Genomic DNA, 17423 nt, shown 5'->3' on the forward strand with positions numbered 1-17423 from the left:
TGTTTTGTGTCTTGTGTGTTTTATGTGTTACCCAATGTAAAGGTGTAATGATAAAATAGAATATCAATATTTTTACCGATTTCCCTGCTTATTATGATTATCAATAATAAAAGTGGATCATCGATAATGGAAAAGTTACAATTATGGGAATTTATAAAGTATACGTTCAGCAAAGTTCTTACTTTGTCAATTAATTTACATAACGCTATCAATATGGCGTTTTGAAATCTGACTCAAGTATTTCAAATTAAAATACAATATTTTTTGCTAATATAAAATCAGTCATTTTAGTGATGGTTATAATAACTATTTTATTTATAATACAGGAAGTATTGAAGTGTTCTCTTATCTGCTCCACTGATGCGAAGGCTTGTTTGTCTGCTGCTGCAGTGCATGCCAGAGACAGTCAAGCATTTACACTTCCAGGATCAAATGCTACCGATGCATTTGATCCTGCTCATAAATAGCAGTATAAACGCGCCTATTGTAAATCAAAAGCGAGCAGCCCTGTATACAGAGCAAGTCGACTGGCTTGTGTTCCTGGCAAACAACATTTAAAATATACACACAGACTGAATTGGATGTACGTAGTTTTGATGTTTTTTTGGACCATTACATTATGAGATGGTTGGACATTTCTTAAGGACAACACACAGAAAGCAACTTATGTTTTCATTTGAAAGTTTGTTTTGTGTACCTGGGTAAGAATAAATACTTATTTTATAACATTTTTATTTTAGTTTGGCTTTTGACTGTCATCTTAAACATGCTGATGTTTTTCCAAATGTAAAGGGTTTGCGTAGATACTAAGGTGTTTTACTTTGTATGTAAGACAAAAATTTCTAAGTAGTTTTATTTTGTATTGATTTCATATTGCAGCCTCAATTAGCGATTTAGGTTTCCATGCTAACCTGACACCCCTATCCCAATGCCAACTGTATTTGTGGTGCATGTGCTGAGGGATATGCAAAGCTTCCATATAAATTAAATCATTCCTCACCAGAAACTGAAGAATCCAAATGGGTAACAATCCCTATGTCTTTCTAGCTTTGCCAGCTGTCAATGAGTGAAAGATGTGCAGTACTTACCTCAGTCTCAAGTCCTAATCTCCTTGGAAGCCAAGTATAATCTCTACATTCAGGTATAGAATTAATATGATTGTAAGCAAAAGCCTGTGTTTAGTCGTCGTCCCCAACTGCTTTTTAATAAAGAGACTATAGAATGCCATGCCTTGAACTTTCTTTTGAATACACAGGTTAAGTAAAGCTCTTTGGCATATTTATGCAAGGTTATCCTAAGAACAGTGCACACAGGGGCAGTGCAAATTGACACACATACATTAAAAGTGAATATTTCCTTCAGAATCAAATTATGTTCATTTTCTATAATTAAGAGTTTAGATCAAATAGGTATTTTTATAGTCATCTAACCCATGGGAGTTATAATGGTTTTGAGTGACTTTGTGTCACTATGAGCATAATGAGCATCCCTACTGCTTTAACCAATAACACATGGGTCATCAGTAACATGTTCCTCTGGATGCTGACTATGCTTCCCAGAGACTGGCTTAGTGTGACCACCGTGTTTTGTCCATGGTGGCTTGTGTGAGTAGAAAGACACAATATGGTGCTGTATTATCATGTCAGATTTTTGCTGTATTGAAAGTCTGTTTCTACATGTTTTAGCAACTCTTTTACATGGCTCTTTTACACTTTTAGTGTCCTCTTTTACTCATATGAATATGTTAATGAGCATTCTGTTCTAACTCTATGTACATCTAACTCACTGGCATTAGGCAAACCCTGCCTTGGCTGGTCAGTGTTGACCCGTGCTGAAGGCTATTTACAGTCTGCTATGAACATGTCAAGCAGTTGATCTGCTCTATCATCTTGCTGTCAAGTGGCTGCATGTCCACAGGCTTCTCCTAATTGCCCAACCAAGGGAATTTAATCCTGTCAGGATTTGACAAATCACAGGCAATCGGAAGGACAGGTCTGACTCCCTTGCATCTTGGGGGGCAAGCTTCTGGTCTTGAAACAAAACAGTTCTCTCCCTTCCCCCCAACTCCTTTTATTTATTTTTTTATTTATTTCTTTTGTACATTCCCTTTCCCCCTTGTTGTTTCTTGTTGTTCTCACACAACAGTGCTAGATTCAAACTCTTTCTCATGGCCACAAAACAATTACCGTAAAACTGTGTTTATTCCTAATAACTACAAGAAGCCCCGGCGTCAATTGGATTCCGGCATTTGTATTAAACATTAATAAATAAAAAGACATTGCAGACTCATGCAGGGTAAGAGCCTGGAAACTGCTTCATTGTAGAGGTAGGCTAATAGGTCAGGCTTTTATTATTATTATTATTATTAATAATAATAATAATAATAATAATAATAATATTTGCTTTCCAAAGATGCAAACAAATCACATTCAATGTATGGTGAACAAGATACCTGTAATTCTGTTGGCAGTCTAAGATTCAATATACTTTGAACTCTCGCTAAATAAACAAAAAGCACTTCTACAAAACTGTGGAAATATGCTTTAAACCAAACCATCAACTTTATTCAATATTATACTACATTAATGCATTGTTTATGTCACAATTGACACTTAGTTAAATCACTACAATTAACAGCAATACAAATATACAGCTATGTTAAAGTGAGAAATATATTAATAAAACACACGTGATGGTATACATATTTACTGAAAACAAGAAAGATGCGTAACCTGGCGTTTATTAGAGACCGGCTTCTGTTTACATGATTATGCAAAGGAACTCGGCGAGTAGGGGAAGTCTTACAGTAGTTATAGATTGTCAGCATCCACATCCACTCTCTCCATCTCTGCATGTTTGTCACGTTTTATTGATTTAATGTAGGTACTAGCTTACAATTTTATATTCCTACATTGAAATGAAGGTCATTAATTGAAAGTTAACTTGATAGAATTGTCCTGCAGCTAATTTTACTTCACATCCTTTAGAAGGCCATGGGGATAAAAAGACCTGGATATCAAACAGAGCGAAACCTATGAAAGCCACGTTTTCAGCACCGCCTTGGTCAAGTCCGGTGACACAGCTTCAGTGTTTGATTTGCTGCAGTTTCTCACTTTTTATTACACAGCACTGTCCATTCTTCCATGACCAGCCCAGTCTTCAGTCCAAACCGCCCCCTCTGATTCCATCACTGCCCTGTGCATTTTTGTATCTCTTTCTCCTCCTTTCTGTTGACTGTGATAAATGGTGAAGGCACTGAGATTTCCCGACGCCGGCTCGTTCATCTTACTTTCCAGGCGCATTACTCAAGAAGGCCTCATGCAAATTCTCTAGATGAAGTATTTTCCCCTCCTCTGCCACATGTAACTACACGGTTCAATAAGAGGCAGCTCCTCTGGCATTGTCTTCACAGAATGAGTGATCGGTCTGTGCTTGAAGAGGCTGGAGCCCCACGCTACGCGGGTCTAGGCTTGGTACTGCTTTCCACTTCCTCTGATCGAAGGCGAAACCATTCATCTTCCCCATCTATCGGTTAGCCTTGGCTGCTATTATCTCCTCCTGTAATTGCCTAGTTTCATACATGGCTGATCTGCTGTTTTTTCTTTCTTCAGCTGTGGCATGTTATACAGACCGTATCACAACCCAAGAGATGGCTGTGCTGTTGGTCAATACTGTAAATAATAATCATGATTGTCTACTCTTCTAGCATAACAAGTAGACTGAGATTGACTCTCTCTCATGCTAGTAATCTATCCCATCAAACCTGCCATCCATCCTCCTCTTTGGCCATCTATCATTTTATCCATCCCTTGGTCTCTTTCCATCTCTCTATCCAGAGCCTGTTAAGTGAAATAGAATTGTTCAGATAAAGCTTGCTTTTCCGCATAACCCTAAATCTAAACGTCTTTTTGAGGGGAAGTTGTGAAGATAAATCTTAGTGTCAGCTTCACTCACTCATGCTGCATCTTGTAAATGCACACACAGAGTTTTGTCCATATTTGCAAAGCATAATAATTACTCCCCCCTTTCTCCTCCAAACGTCTGTATTTGGTATCCAAGGACAACTTGACATTTGCATGTGCCACAGAGGCATTTCCTGATACACAGTCAGTGCTGAACCTGGTGCTTTCGGCTCCATCCGTCCTGCTGAGTCAGGAATTAGCTTGTATGCCGTATTGTACCTCCTAATGAAGACTTGATGTAGTCAAGTGTAGTCATCCAAGCTTCTGGACTAAGTGTTTGTTTATGGTAAATATGTGTTAATTTAGTAATTGTGTAAACATTAAAAATAAAACCTTTTAAACCTTTAACCTCTGTTCTCCATGCACATTTATATTAACTAGTTGTATACATTTTGAGGGAAAAGCAAAATAATATGTTAACATAATAACATTTGGGTACATCAAATGGGAAGCATTAATTGACTGATTACGGAAATGCTATCTTATTGATTTTAAATATCTGTAAATTCTTAATTTCTTACCTCTCCAGTGTATTACATATTAACAAAATAAGTTAGGTTCCCAGTAAAATTAAGTATTTAAAGTGTCACGTTTCTCACATTAAATAAAATAACTGCTGTTGTTTTCAGTATTAAGTTTTCAAACTAAAAATGTGTACTTGTCTCAGGAAACTAAACCGGTATAAACATGTGGCAGATCTCTCAATTGATGTAGCGCAGTCAGTGCACACCTTTTTTTTATTTGCACAGTAATTGTTTGTGAACAGGGCCGTTTGTAATCTGCCTGGAGAAATGAATCCAGGATCCTGGACAATTGAAATCGGTTGCATGTCCATTGCAATCAATTTTCCGTGCTGAATCCTGCCCCAGTCGTAGTAAAAGGCATTGTGTGCAAATTATGCTATAGTTTAATGTCTTTCATGATTGCTCCTGTGCTACCGATGTTACTAAGCTCTACATTTCACATTTTCAGCACTTCAAACAGCACTTTGCTTATTTCTTGTTCCCAAAGTTCCCTGGGTAAATACTGAATTAAAGCATGCGGGATACTGGGAAATGAGTATCCATGTGACGGATGTATACAATGGAAAAAATGATCTGATTGAGAACACCACCCTCTTGAGCACTAATTGTATCAGCGTTTTTTTTTTTTTTAAATCCCATAGAATCCCATGCGAAACAAAGGGTGCATCAACAGGTAATAATAGTCCAAACACAATAAGAAATTAATTTTTACTCATCAGTTGATATGGTTATTTGATAATTTTGATAATCTCAACAAGTAAAGGGACAGCTGAAAAGAATTAGTGAGAATATAATTCTGAGGGTTTAAATAGTTTCACGCTATGTAATGTTTGCAAATTTAAAAACGTACTGAAGACGTTTAAGAACATTGTATAATCAGGAAGACTAACTTTGCAGGGCTTGTTTTCCTGATCATGCCTTGCCTTTAAATCGTAATCAGTTGATGCATTCTGCATCCTCATTATGAGAAAATAGTTTAATTTGCAGTCGAGAACAGCGCACATGGAGAAACCTGACACATTGGAAGCTAAATCAGGCAGAAGTGCGAGAACTAAATGCCAGTTAAAATGGGATTGGAAGGTGAGTGATTAATATCCTTGGCTAACTTCTGTTTCAGTGACAAAGGCAAGATGGAATCAGCAGTTCAATGTAGGCATGAGTGTAAAAAGAAGCAGGTTAATTTAACATTGTTTTTCACAGTTAAATTAAGGCAGCAAATCAGCTCAGTCTTTTAAAGGGACATCATGTGGTCAAAAAGAGAAAGGTGGGAATTTCCTGATCATGAGGTATGCAACTGCATTCACAAAAATGCATACAGCCTTCGTTAAATGGATTTAAATAATTGACTGGTAGTCTAGTTATTTGTTTCCTCTCTGAATTTTGTGTGCAGCAAAGACATTGTCATAGGACTCAGTGGTTACCATAGTTCCCATCTGTCTAATCCAGGACACCTGTTAAGTTGAAGGTCTATGATATGAACAGATGTCACATTTACCTCCAACATGATACCTAAAAACAAAAACACATCATATAGGGAATGGGGGGGTAAAGTCTTAAGAAACAAATATTCCTTCAACCATAATACCAAAGATATCTCCCTGTAAATGTAGTATAATCGGTTTCACAAGCCGCTTGTGGAGAAGGGGGCCTTACAGAGGTCAAGGAAGTTGTGTGCAGTACTGTCCGCTAAGGAATTGATTATGTGCTATCATTTTCTCCAGTAGCCTGACAAATATTGAAATAGAAGAATTACTCCCCTGGTCACACTGGCAGTGTGGAGCTGCTTCAGTGAACAGGGAGCCCTCTTCACAGCGCAAGGGAACCTAAAGCGAGAGCTTAGCATAATAATTGCAGGGAGACTTCCACAGAACCTGCTTTCACGGCCCTGCACTTCTCAAGAACAGGGCTGTTTCTCTTGATTACCATGACTGGGTCTGCGTCCCAATAGAATCCCCTGTTCTGCGGACTCCCTTTTAAAATATCAGCGCAGACATCGCAACGTCTTCTCCTGTTTGCATCGCCCAGGCCGGTTCCCGGCTGAGGTCTAGCACTGTATAGCACTGCTTGCCTATTCCAGCCCCTTTTCGTTTACACTCTAGCATGGTCTAATGAAACTCAGCCTCAGATATATGTATGCAACACGACGCCGTGGACAAAATGGAGCAGATGCAAGTACAAGATTATCTGGTTGTTTGGCCTTGTGCTGGGCACAATGCAGATGCTCATGCAGAAAGACTAGTTATTTCAAGCTGTGCCAGTGTTCATGGGTGCCTGCATGAAACCTGAAAACCCTACAAAAGGTTAAACACCACAGTCATATTAAAACTAAAATACTGCCTGTCTCAAGTCTCCTCAGATTTGTTGGTGCCTGCAAATAGAAATGGTCTCCAAACAATATGAATCATAAGGCTTCCATTCCATTATTTCTCACTTCTGTTTCAGATAAGCTTGACATGGCTTCCCCCCCCCCCCCCCCCCCGTCACCTTCAGAGATTTCCTAATGTTAAAATAAACACATTTGTTTAAGTTTTTGACTTCACAAACACGATTTTTAATATGAATACTTTTTTTTCTTTGTAATATATATCTTGATTTTGTAGAGTAACGTCGGTGATCTATGTGGGGAATAATTCATGCTTTATTGAAGCCACTAACTTTATTGTAACACTTTTTCTATCTTCAGCAGTTCCTTGAGTCTTGATCTCTACTTTCAATATTACATTAGTGTTCCAAAAAATGTTTCACCCTTGATAACTTTTATTCCACTTTTATTCAAAAAAATGTAACATTACTTGGTTATATAAATTTGCTCAAAATGACATTTTGTGCAAATACAAAACATTTGTTATATTCTTTTATAAATGTTTAGCACAATCAGTTCCATCAAATCTCAACAGATTTTGAGTGTTTCCTAGCCATAATAGACATTTGGTGCACTTCCTCTACAACTAGTGTTTCACTACTGAAAACCACTTCTGATTTAATGGGACAATACATGTTTTATTGGCTGTTGCAACTGTTTTGAACCCCATTGTATGTCTGCTGCTACAATGTTATGCTAGTCCAGTTCAAACCAACAGGGTATCAGACATTTAGACAAGAACTCCCTTTCGTTTGCTTTCGTTTGCTGGATTCTTGAGATTGTTAGACAGCATTGACACCTTTGCTAGGTTTGCAGCCCCTCTAAAAATAATCCAAGCTTTTAAAATGTTTTATTTCTACAATGCTATCAAATTATATTTTGTGTTTGTTAGGTGCAGTAGTTTACTAGAAAAGTGAAGGTAGTCACTGTATGTTGTGAAGTGTATCTGACCACCAGAAGAAAAATATTTATCCACGAGAAAACTAGATTCATTTTCAGTTTGCTCAAGGCAGATTTAGTGTTCGGCAAACTCTGTAAAGGGATAATTCAAAAAAAAAAAAAAAAAAAAAAAAATATATATATATACACTCACCTAAAGGATTATTAGGAACACCTGTTCAATTTCTCATTAATGCAATTATCTAACCAACCAATCACATGGCAGTTGCTTCAATGCATTTAGGGGTGTGGTCCTGGTCAAGACAATCTCCTGAACTCCAAACTGAATGTCTGAATGGGAAAGAAAGGTGATTTAAGCAATTTTGAGCGTGGCATGGTTGTTGGTGCCAGACGGGCCGGTCTGAGTATTTCACAATCTGCTCAGTTATTGGGATTTTCACGCACAACCATTTCTAGGGTTTACAAAGAATGGTGTGAAAAGGGAAAAACATCCAGTATGCGGCAGTCCTGTGGGTGAAAATGCCTTGTTAATGCTAGAGGTCAGAGGAGAATGGGCCGACTGATTCAAGCTGATAGAAGAGCAACTTTGACTGAAATAACCACTCGTTACAACCGAGGTATGCAGCAAAGCATTTGTGAAGCCACAACACATACAACCTTGAGGCGGATGGGCTACAACAGCAGAAGACCCCACCGGGTACCACTCATCTCCACTACAAATAGGAAAAAGAGGCTACAATTTGCACAAGCTCACCAAAATTGGACAGTTGAAGACTGGAAAAATGTTGCCTGGTCTGATGAGTCTCGATTTCTGTTGAGACATTCAGATGGTAGAGTCAGAATTTGGCGTAAACAGAATGCTTTCAGCACCTTGTTGAATCAATGCCACGTAGAATTAAGGCAGTTCTGAAGGCGAAAGGGGGTCAAACACAGTATTAGTATGGTGTTCCTAATAATCCTTTAGGTGAGTGCTGAAAGCATTCTGTAGAAATGTTGGCCCATATTGATAGGATAGCATCTTGCAGTTGATGGAGATTTGTGGGATGCACATCCAGGGCACGAAGCTCCCGTTCCACCACATCCCAAAGATGCTCTATTGGGTTGAGATCTGGTGAGTGTGGGGGGCAGTTTAGTACAGTGAACTCATTGTCATGTTCAAGAAACCAATTTGAAATGATTCGACCGTTGTGACATGGTGCATTATCCTGCTGGAAGTAGCCATCAGAGGATGGGTACATGGTGGTCATAAAGGGATGGACATGGTCAGAAACAATGCTCAGGTAGGCCGTGGCATTTAAACGATGCCCAATTGGCACTAAGGGGCCTAAAGTGTGCCAAGAAAACATCCCCCACACCATTACACCACCACCACCAGCCTGCACAGTGGTAACAAGGCATGATGGATCCATGTTCTCATTCTGTTTACGCCAAATTCTGACTCTACCATCTGAATGTCTCAACAGAAATCGAGACTCATCAGACCAGGCAACATTTTTCCAGTCTTCAACTGTCCAATTTTGGTGAGCTTGTGCAAATTGTAGCCTCTTTTTCCTATTTGTAGTGGAGATGAGTGGTACCCGGTGGGGTCTTCTGCTGTTGTAGCCCATCCGCCTCAAGGTTGTATGTGTTGTGGCTTCACAAATGCTTTGCTGCATACCTCGGTTGTAACGAGTGGTTATTTCAGTCAAAGTTGCTCTTCTATCAGCTTGAATCAGTCGGCCCATTCTCCTCTGACCTCTAGCATTAACAAGGCATTTTCACCCACAGGACTGCCGCATACTGGATGTTTTTCCCTTTTCACACCATTCTTTGTAAACCCTAGAAATGGTTGTGCGTGAAAATCCCAATAACTGAGCAGATTGTGAAATACTCAGACCGGCCCGTCTGGCACCAACAACCATGCCACGCTCAAAATTGCTTAAATCACCTTTCTTTCCCATTCAGACATTCAGTTTGGAGTTCAGGAGATTGTCTTGACCAGGACCACACCCCTAAATGCATTGAAGCAACTGCCATGTGATTGGTTGGTTAGATAATTGCATTAATGAGAAATTGAACAGGTGTTCCTAATAATCCTTTAGGTGAGTGTATATATTCAATTAATGAATCACTGAATTACATTTTCAAATAAATGGTGCATCTCTTTCATTACAACAGTATGTGTTTGGGTAAAACGCATACATTTATAACAAATTATTTCAAAATAAATAAATGGGTGGCAAATGTTGTTCTTCAGTACAAGGCTTTTAGAATGACCCTGACATTGCAATGATTAGCTGCTAGCATTGTACCTTTCTCAGCGCTTATGTCCCTGAGAATACTCCCAACGTCCCAAGCAAGGCCACATCACATTTGATTATCACCAGAAAACACTGCTGGCAATGCAGAATAAATGTCTGTGATCATCTCCATTATTGCAATTCATTGACCGTGAATATTGGCTTATACAAAGTTTTGGTGATCCTGTTGTTCTCACAAGTGTTTAATTTTTGAGGGCTGGTGCTTTCTCTCGCTGAGTGAAAAGGATTGGAGTGGAGATTGTTGCTGTAGCATAGCCATAACCAAGCTCACATCCATCACCAAACACATGCAGGAATTATCTCCACATGTCCTTGTTGTACTGCAGAACCTTGCTTTGTTGTGACTGCAGGAAGTCTGCAATCTAACTGCAAAGATACAGTACTGTGGAAATGGTGTGAAAAAAATGCTGTAAAGTAAAAATGCTTTCAGAAATTGACATGTTAATAGATTATATATATATCAATTAACTAAATGCAAAGTGAGTGAACAGAAGAAAGATCTAAATCAAATCCATATTTGGTGTGACCACCCTTTGCCTTCAAAACAGCATCAATTATTCTAGGTACACTTGCACAAAGTCAGGGATTTTGTAGGCATATAGTCAGGTATATGATTAAACAATTATACCAAACAGGTGCTAATGATCATCAATTCAATATGTAGGTTGAGACACAATCATTAACGAACAGAAACAGCTGTGCAGGAGGATTAAAACTGGGTGAGGAACAGCCAAACTCAGCTAACAAGGTGAGGTTGCTGAAGACAGTTTACTGTCAAAAGTCAGACACCATGGCAAGACTGAGCACAGCAACAAGACACAAGGTAGTTATACTGCATCAGCAAGGTCTCTCCCAGGCAGAAATTTCAAGGCAGACAGGGGTTTCCAGATGTCCAAGCTCTTTTGAAGAAGCACAAAGAAAGGGGCAATGTTGAGGACCATAGGAAACTTACTGCAGCAGATGAAAGACACATCATGCTTACTTCCCTTCACAATCACAATCGGAAGATGTCCAGCAGTGCCATCAGCTCAGAATTGGCAGAAAACGGTGGGACCCTGGTACACCTATCTACTGTCCAGAGAAGTCTGGTCAGAAGTGGCCTTCATGGAAGACTTGCAGGCAAGAAACTATACCTCCAGTGTGGCAACAAGGCCAAGCGAAACTATGCACGACAACACAGGAACTGGGGTGCAGAAAAATGTCAGCAGGTGCTCTGGACTGAAGAGTCAAAATCTGAAATACACTTTGCATTTAGTTAATTGATAAATATAATCTATTAACGTCTGTTTTTGAAAGCATTCTTGCTTTACAGCATTTTTTCACAAAACTTTTACACAGTACCGTATGTAATATTCAGTAAGTACCAATAATCCCAAAACCCATTATGTGTATATATTTATTTTCCCCTTACTAAGTTTCCTGCTCTTCATTAATGTAGCTTATGAATATGGATAATAAATTGAACTTTAAATTAAGGTGGATATGTGTTAATAATACTAATATAATCTGAAAGGACACTGAGGCAAAATATAGGGTAAAGGGTTACAATTAAAAATAAAAAAAAATACGAAATAAAATCATGGAAGTGTAATACTTTACATAGAGCACTTGGTTACAAATTGCAGCACAGGAGTTTGCATAATGCAAAAAGCAATGTTGAAGAATGTAGAAGTGGAGTATAACACAGTGAGATCAGTGAACTGGGAGAACAGCAGTGCAGTACAGCAGTCGTCAGGACATGAGGGAGGCAGTGCACTCTGTACAGTCTAAAGGGGGGTAGTCTGAACAGGGGCAGCGGTGAGAGATTGTAATTCATAGTAGTCTGTTTTAAAAGTCATGTAGCACACTCTTCTCAATTGTGAAGCAGGCTGTGCTTTTGAATTGGATCATGTGACTTTCCAACACTTTATAGAGAGTAACTATAAGACCACCCTTAGGTCTGATTATTTTTTTTATTTTTTTTGCATTACATAGCAGTCGTATTTGGAATACCTGTATGATGCAGTATGTGGAATTCATACCAGAAAAATCAAGATTTAAAAAATATAATTGTATTGTGCTATTGAACCACATTACACTTACACATTCCGTTATCCATTTTTAAATACCTTGTGTTTTTAATTAAAAAGAAATATATATATATATATATATATATATATATATATATATAAAGCTCACTATAAATACAGAGAATAGGATGTTTCCATAATGAATAATGCAAATTCAATGTACTAGTGCTCATTACAGTGAGCTTTCATTTGTATAAAAGTGTACTGGGGATGAAGTGATGCAAGAGCATTTATTTTACTCTTGTGGCAGCCCAGTTGTACAACACTGCACTGCATTATACAGTTATGGTCAAGTTTGTTCTGTCATGTAGCATTAAGTAACTTACATAATTTGGTGCTGCTCAGTAGAATAATAACTAGAATTTAACAGATGCATTTCTACCACTGAAATTCATGTCCTGATCTCTACATTCATAAAAATGGTAATACAAAATAATTGATCTCCAGAATTTGCTGAATTGAAAGTCTTCAGTTTCAAATCCGATTGCTATACATTTGGACAGTACACTAAAACCATATTTAATACTGTAATCACTCTATATGATGTATATGCAACTTTGTAGTAAACTGGTATGTGCAAGCAACAAAAATCACTCTCCAAATCACACTAATTAAAAAACTGCAATGGAACTGAGCATTCACTCTCTACATTGTCGTAGCCCCTCTTCCTCAGTCATTTGCACAACAGTGGATATTTATATTGAGGAAATGGCAATCTTTGCAAAATATACACTCATCTGTCAAAAAAATAAATAAAACAAAACAAATCCTGGGTAGTCTAGGATATTTGTAATTTTCAACATCTTTGCTATCAAGTTAAATGAAGATAAAGTACAGTTTTATGTATGTATATATTTATTTTTGTTTGATGTCAAAGCTGTGTGGCAAAAGTCAACTAAATAAAAACAGAACCTCATATAAAACCTCATTGTCTGTGGCATTCTGTAACTACCGCCTGCAGCTGTAGATTGTTATTGGTTGTCAGTCAGCTGTCTGCCACCATTTATCAATATGGAAAGAATCCAGAGATCATATCTTAATTTCTTGTTTGCAAATCTAAAAAGCACTCCATTTGAATCTAGCACTGTGTTTGTCTCTCTATTAAACAAGCCTACGACTTCTGTATCTAGAGACTAACAGTTTCTCAGCGGAATGATAAGCGGGTCAGTATTTTATTTATTTATTTTCAATTGTTTCTCACAAAGGAGCCTTAAAGATGACATTGCTTCTTGGATTCTGTAATGCTGTAGCAAAGGTCCACATGCACATGCATTTCAATCCAAACTGCAGAGGTTCTCCACAGAGCGCAAGTGAAGCCTGTATGTTGCTCAGTACACAAGTAACTGTAGGTAACAAAGGCGTATTGAGCAGCGCACCCTGTCTTTGTTCTCGTGGTTGGCCTTTCTTCTTTTTCCCCTTCATCTCTCGAGCAGGGCTGCAAGTGCCAGCGGTGGGGGCTCTCTCTCCCTCTCCATCTCTCTCTCTCTCCCTCTCCATCTACCCCCCGTGCCCCCTCTCTCTGGCGTGATGTGCACATGTCAGGGGCTGTAAAAGCACTCATTACTGAATTTGTTGTGGTTCAGAAGTAGACGGGAGGCTGGACTTTGAGGGAGGGAGGGAGAATGGGTGCAGAGGGAGGGCTATCCCTATTTATTTATTTTAGCACTGTTATCACGGCAACCACTCCTTCATGCAAAGGGCAGAAAAAAAAAATAGGCGGGGGGGAGGCTGTTGTAGCATCGATTGGCTGTCTGAGGAAAGCCATTTAATTTGAGGATTGGACAAGAATCTGCGTCAATTTGCTGGCCGTCTCCAAGACACCGGTGATGCTGCCACCACAAGCTGCCTAACGTCACAGCTCCATCACCCAGCGGGGTGTGGGCTTGCTTTCGCCATCCAGTTTACATTTGTTTCATTTGTACTCATACACACACACATACACACACATACACACACATACACACACATACACACACATACACACACATACACACACACACAGGGAGAGAGAGAGAGAGACTGGGGAGAGAGAGAGAGAAAGAGACTGGGGAGAGAGAGAGAGAGAGAGAAAGAGACTGGGGAGAGAGAGAGAGAGAGAAAGAGACTGGGGAGAGAGAGAGAGAGAAAGAGACTGGGGAGAGAGAGAAAGAGACTGGGGAGAGAGAGAAAGAGACTGGGGAGAGAGAGAAAGAGACTGGGGAGAGAGAGAGAGAGAGAGAGAGAGAGAGAGAGAGACTGGGGGGAGAGAGAGAGAGAGAGAGAGAGAGAGAGAGAGAGAGACTGGAGAGAGAGAGAGAGAGAGAGACTGGGGAGAGAGAGAGAGAGAAAGAGACTGGGGAGAGAGAGAGAGAGAGAGACTGGGGAGAGAGAGAGAGAGAAAGAGACTGGGGAGAGAGAGAGAGAGAGAGAGAGAGAGAGAGAGAGAGAGAGAGAGACTGGGGAGAGAGAGAGAGACTGGGGAGAGAGACTGGGGAGAGGGAGAGAGAGAGAGAGAGAGAGAGAGAGAGAGAGACTGGGGGGAGAGAGAGAGAGAGAGAAAGAGACTGGGGGGAGAGAGAGAGAGAGAGAGAAAGAGACTGGGGAGAGAGAGAGAGAGACCTGTGTGTGTGTGTGTGTGTGTGTGTGTGTGTGTGTATGTGTGTGAGAGAGAGAGAGAGAGAGAATATAAATACATTTTCTGTTCAGTGTACAGAGATTGTGCTGCTAATTGTTCCCAGCTCTACTCTCGCTGCTCTGCTGTACATTTCCCTGCTCCGGCACTGACACAATGATTTTTTGCAATCACTTAGGTGAATACAAGAAGGACGAACTCTTGGAAGCAGCGAGGTGAGTATGGACCCCCCTTTTTTTTTTCCTCCCCCCTCCCCCTTTCTAAAAAAAAAAACTAAAACAAAAACCAACAAAATGAAATGAGCACATAGTTTGACTGGAATTGCATGTGGGTTATATTGATTTTATTATTATTATACATTTACTCATGTATTGTTGAAGTGTTCAGTTAAATGCATGCCTTATTCTCGCTGTATGTGCACGTAATAATTAACCTTGTTGCGCTGAAAGGAAATGCTGGTTTTAACAGGAGCTCAGTCTCCTGGACACCAGGGGACCACATGTACCGACAGGCTGCTCTTTTTCTTTTTTTAAGCATTTATACTTTTTTTTTTTTTTTTTTTACTATAAATAATGTTGTGCCAGGCTATCCGTGTTCAGTTTTAATTGACCGGCTGGGTCCTCGTTTGTCACTAGCTCCCTGGAGAGGAGATGTAGGCTAGATGGAGAGAACGCGTGGAGAGTTTAGTGAACTTTATATATTGTCTTTATATCAGCTTTTTCACTCCAAAAGGCTTATTAAAGTGACTTTATTACATAAGAAGGGATGCTCCTTATTAGTGTTGTTTATACAGGTGTAGCATTTCTACAGAGTTCAACAAACGTTTGCATCCTTGTTGTTTTTGAGAATCTTGCTTTGAGCTTTGAAATATACAATAAGTTGTATTGTTAAATGCATGGGTGTGGCTAATATTAATTTGTTGAAATATACATTTAATACATTCAATAATCTTACCTCTGTTGTTTGTGTAATTAGCTTCAAACTGAATGATAAACCTATATTAACATAATACATATAAGTTACTAATGAAAACCAAGAAGTGTATAGAATATGGGTTAGCATCTTTTTAAATAAGCTTTTCAAGAGGCCATAAATGACTCTTGTGGCTTTTCAGAAATAGTCAAAACGCTTTTAAATTATTGTGGATGTATTGAATATGAAAACGGTACAAGCATCTCTTATGTATTGAATGTGAACCCAGCATAAAGCTTGCTCTGAAGCATGTGCTTTTTGACTGAGCAGCAAACCCTGACAAGCAGACATGTTCCTTGATTTTCGGCTGGAAGAATGATGTGCTGAGGATGTCTTTCAGGCCGACTAATGAAAAAAACTACCCTAAAAATCATCAATCACCCACAAATGTGATGCTACTCTGTCTGGCTCACTGACTATATAGGCTGCATTTTGCCCTGTGACTTCTTAATGTAAGACCCTTATTTAAAAACGTATGTACAAGCTATTTATATATAGATAGATATAATGCTAATATTAAGGTACACAAACTCTCTCAGCATGCTCTGTACTTTAATCTGCGAGCTCCGCATAAAAGATGTATGCAATGTCATTCGCATCTAAATTACAAATCTATTGTTTCATTAAAACCAGTTAGCGATAGTTAGCGGAGGGTGAAGGAATAAAGCATCTGTCTCGGATTGTATTGACTTCTTCAGTAGTCTTATCATGTTTTGGTTTTGAATAAGTTAAGGTACATTTTTTTAAAAGAAATTAAAGAAAAAAGCTAAAAAGGAAAGCAAATCTAATCCTTGATTCCTTTTATGCATTAGGTTTAATGCATTATGTATTGAATGGAGTAAGTGATATTGTCATGCTTGATTCGGTACATGATGAGATTTGAGTCTGGAAAAATGCTACATATAAACAAACAGCCTACAAACAAAAAGGAAAAGAAGCAAATGACATTGAATCCAGGGGACCGGTCACTCCTAATAAATAGATTCACAGTTCTTGCCAAAATGCTAAAACCTGGCCTTGGCGTCTGACAGAGAGGAGATGCAGTTTTTAGCAAAGATGAAGTAGACCCCTCACACACTTAACTGTGTATCTTACAAACACGTTTTTCTTCTACAACAAAAGTCTATGTTTACACTTTGTGGTCTGCCTTTCACAGTTGACAGGGGTAGACATATGTAGTTTAACTGGTTTTATTTGTCTTTAATCGGCAAAGACAAGGCTATAGGGTGCTTTAAGAGAGGCTCACCTGTTGAAATGTTTCAATTGAATCTTCTCCAGGGCAACACATCCCAATAATGTAAGAATGGATAAAAGAATGGGTCAAAGTTTATTGTAATGAAAACTAAAGCCTTATATCAATTTGTCAGAACCATGCATTCATCTTAAAATGTGCAGGCTTGTGTTTTAAAGGAAACTTCCCACTAGTTCTAAAATCACTCTTGTGTCATTATAGTGTATAATTAAGATACATACAGTGAGGGGAAAAAAGTATTTGATCCCCTGCTGATTTTGCACGTTTGCCCACTGACAAAGAAATGATCAGTCTATAATTTTAATGGTAGGTGTATTTTAACAGTGAGAGACAGAATAACAAAAAAATCCAGAAAAACGCATTTCAAAAAAGTTGCATGTTAATGAGGGAAATAAGTATTTGATCCCCTATCAATCAGCTAGATTTCTGGCTCCCAGGTGTCTTTTATACAGGTAACGAGCTGAGATTAGG

At 38.9% G+C, this 17423-nt stretch overlaps 1 protein-coding gene across 4 annotated transcripts in view; it reads left to right on the plus strand.

The window, feature by feature from the left end:
• Nucleotides 1–17423, plus strand: part of tnksa (tankyrase, TRF1-interacting ankyrin-related ADP-ribose polymerase a) — a 165244-nt gene that overhangs the window by 76689 nt on the left and 71132 nt on the right. For all 4 annotated transcript variants that reach the window (XM_066710859.1, XM_066710860.1, XM_066710862.1 and 1 more), the window contains exon 4: nucleotides 14907–14943. In XM_066710859.1, the coding sequence (XP_066566956.1) occupies nucleotides 14907–14943 (37 nt within the window). The remainder of the gene's footprint in view (nucleotides 1–14906; nucleotides 14944–17423) is intronic.

Source organism: Amia ocellicauda, chromosome 8 (genome assembly GCF_036373705.1).
Source record: "Amia ocellicauda isolate fAmiCal2 chromosome 8, fAmiCal2.hap1, whole genome shotgun sequence".
Taxonomy (NCBI): Eukaryota; Metazoa; Chordata; class Actinopteri; order Amiiformes; family Amiidae; genus Amia; species Amia ocellicauda.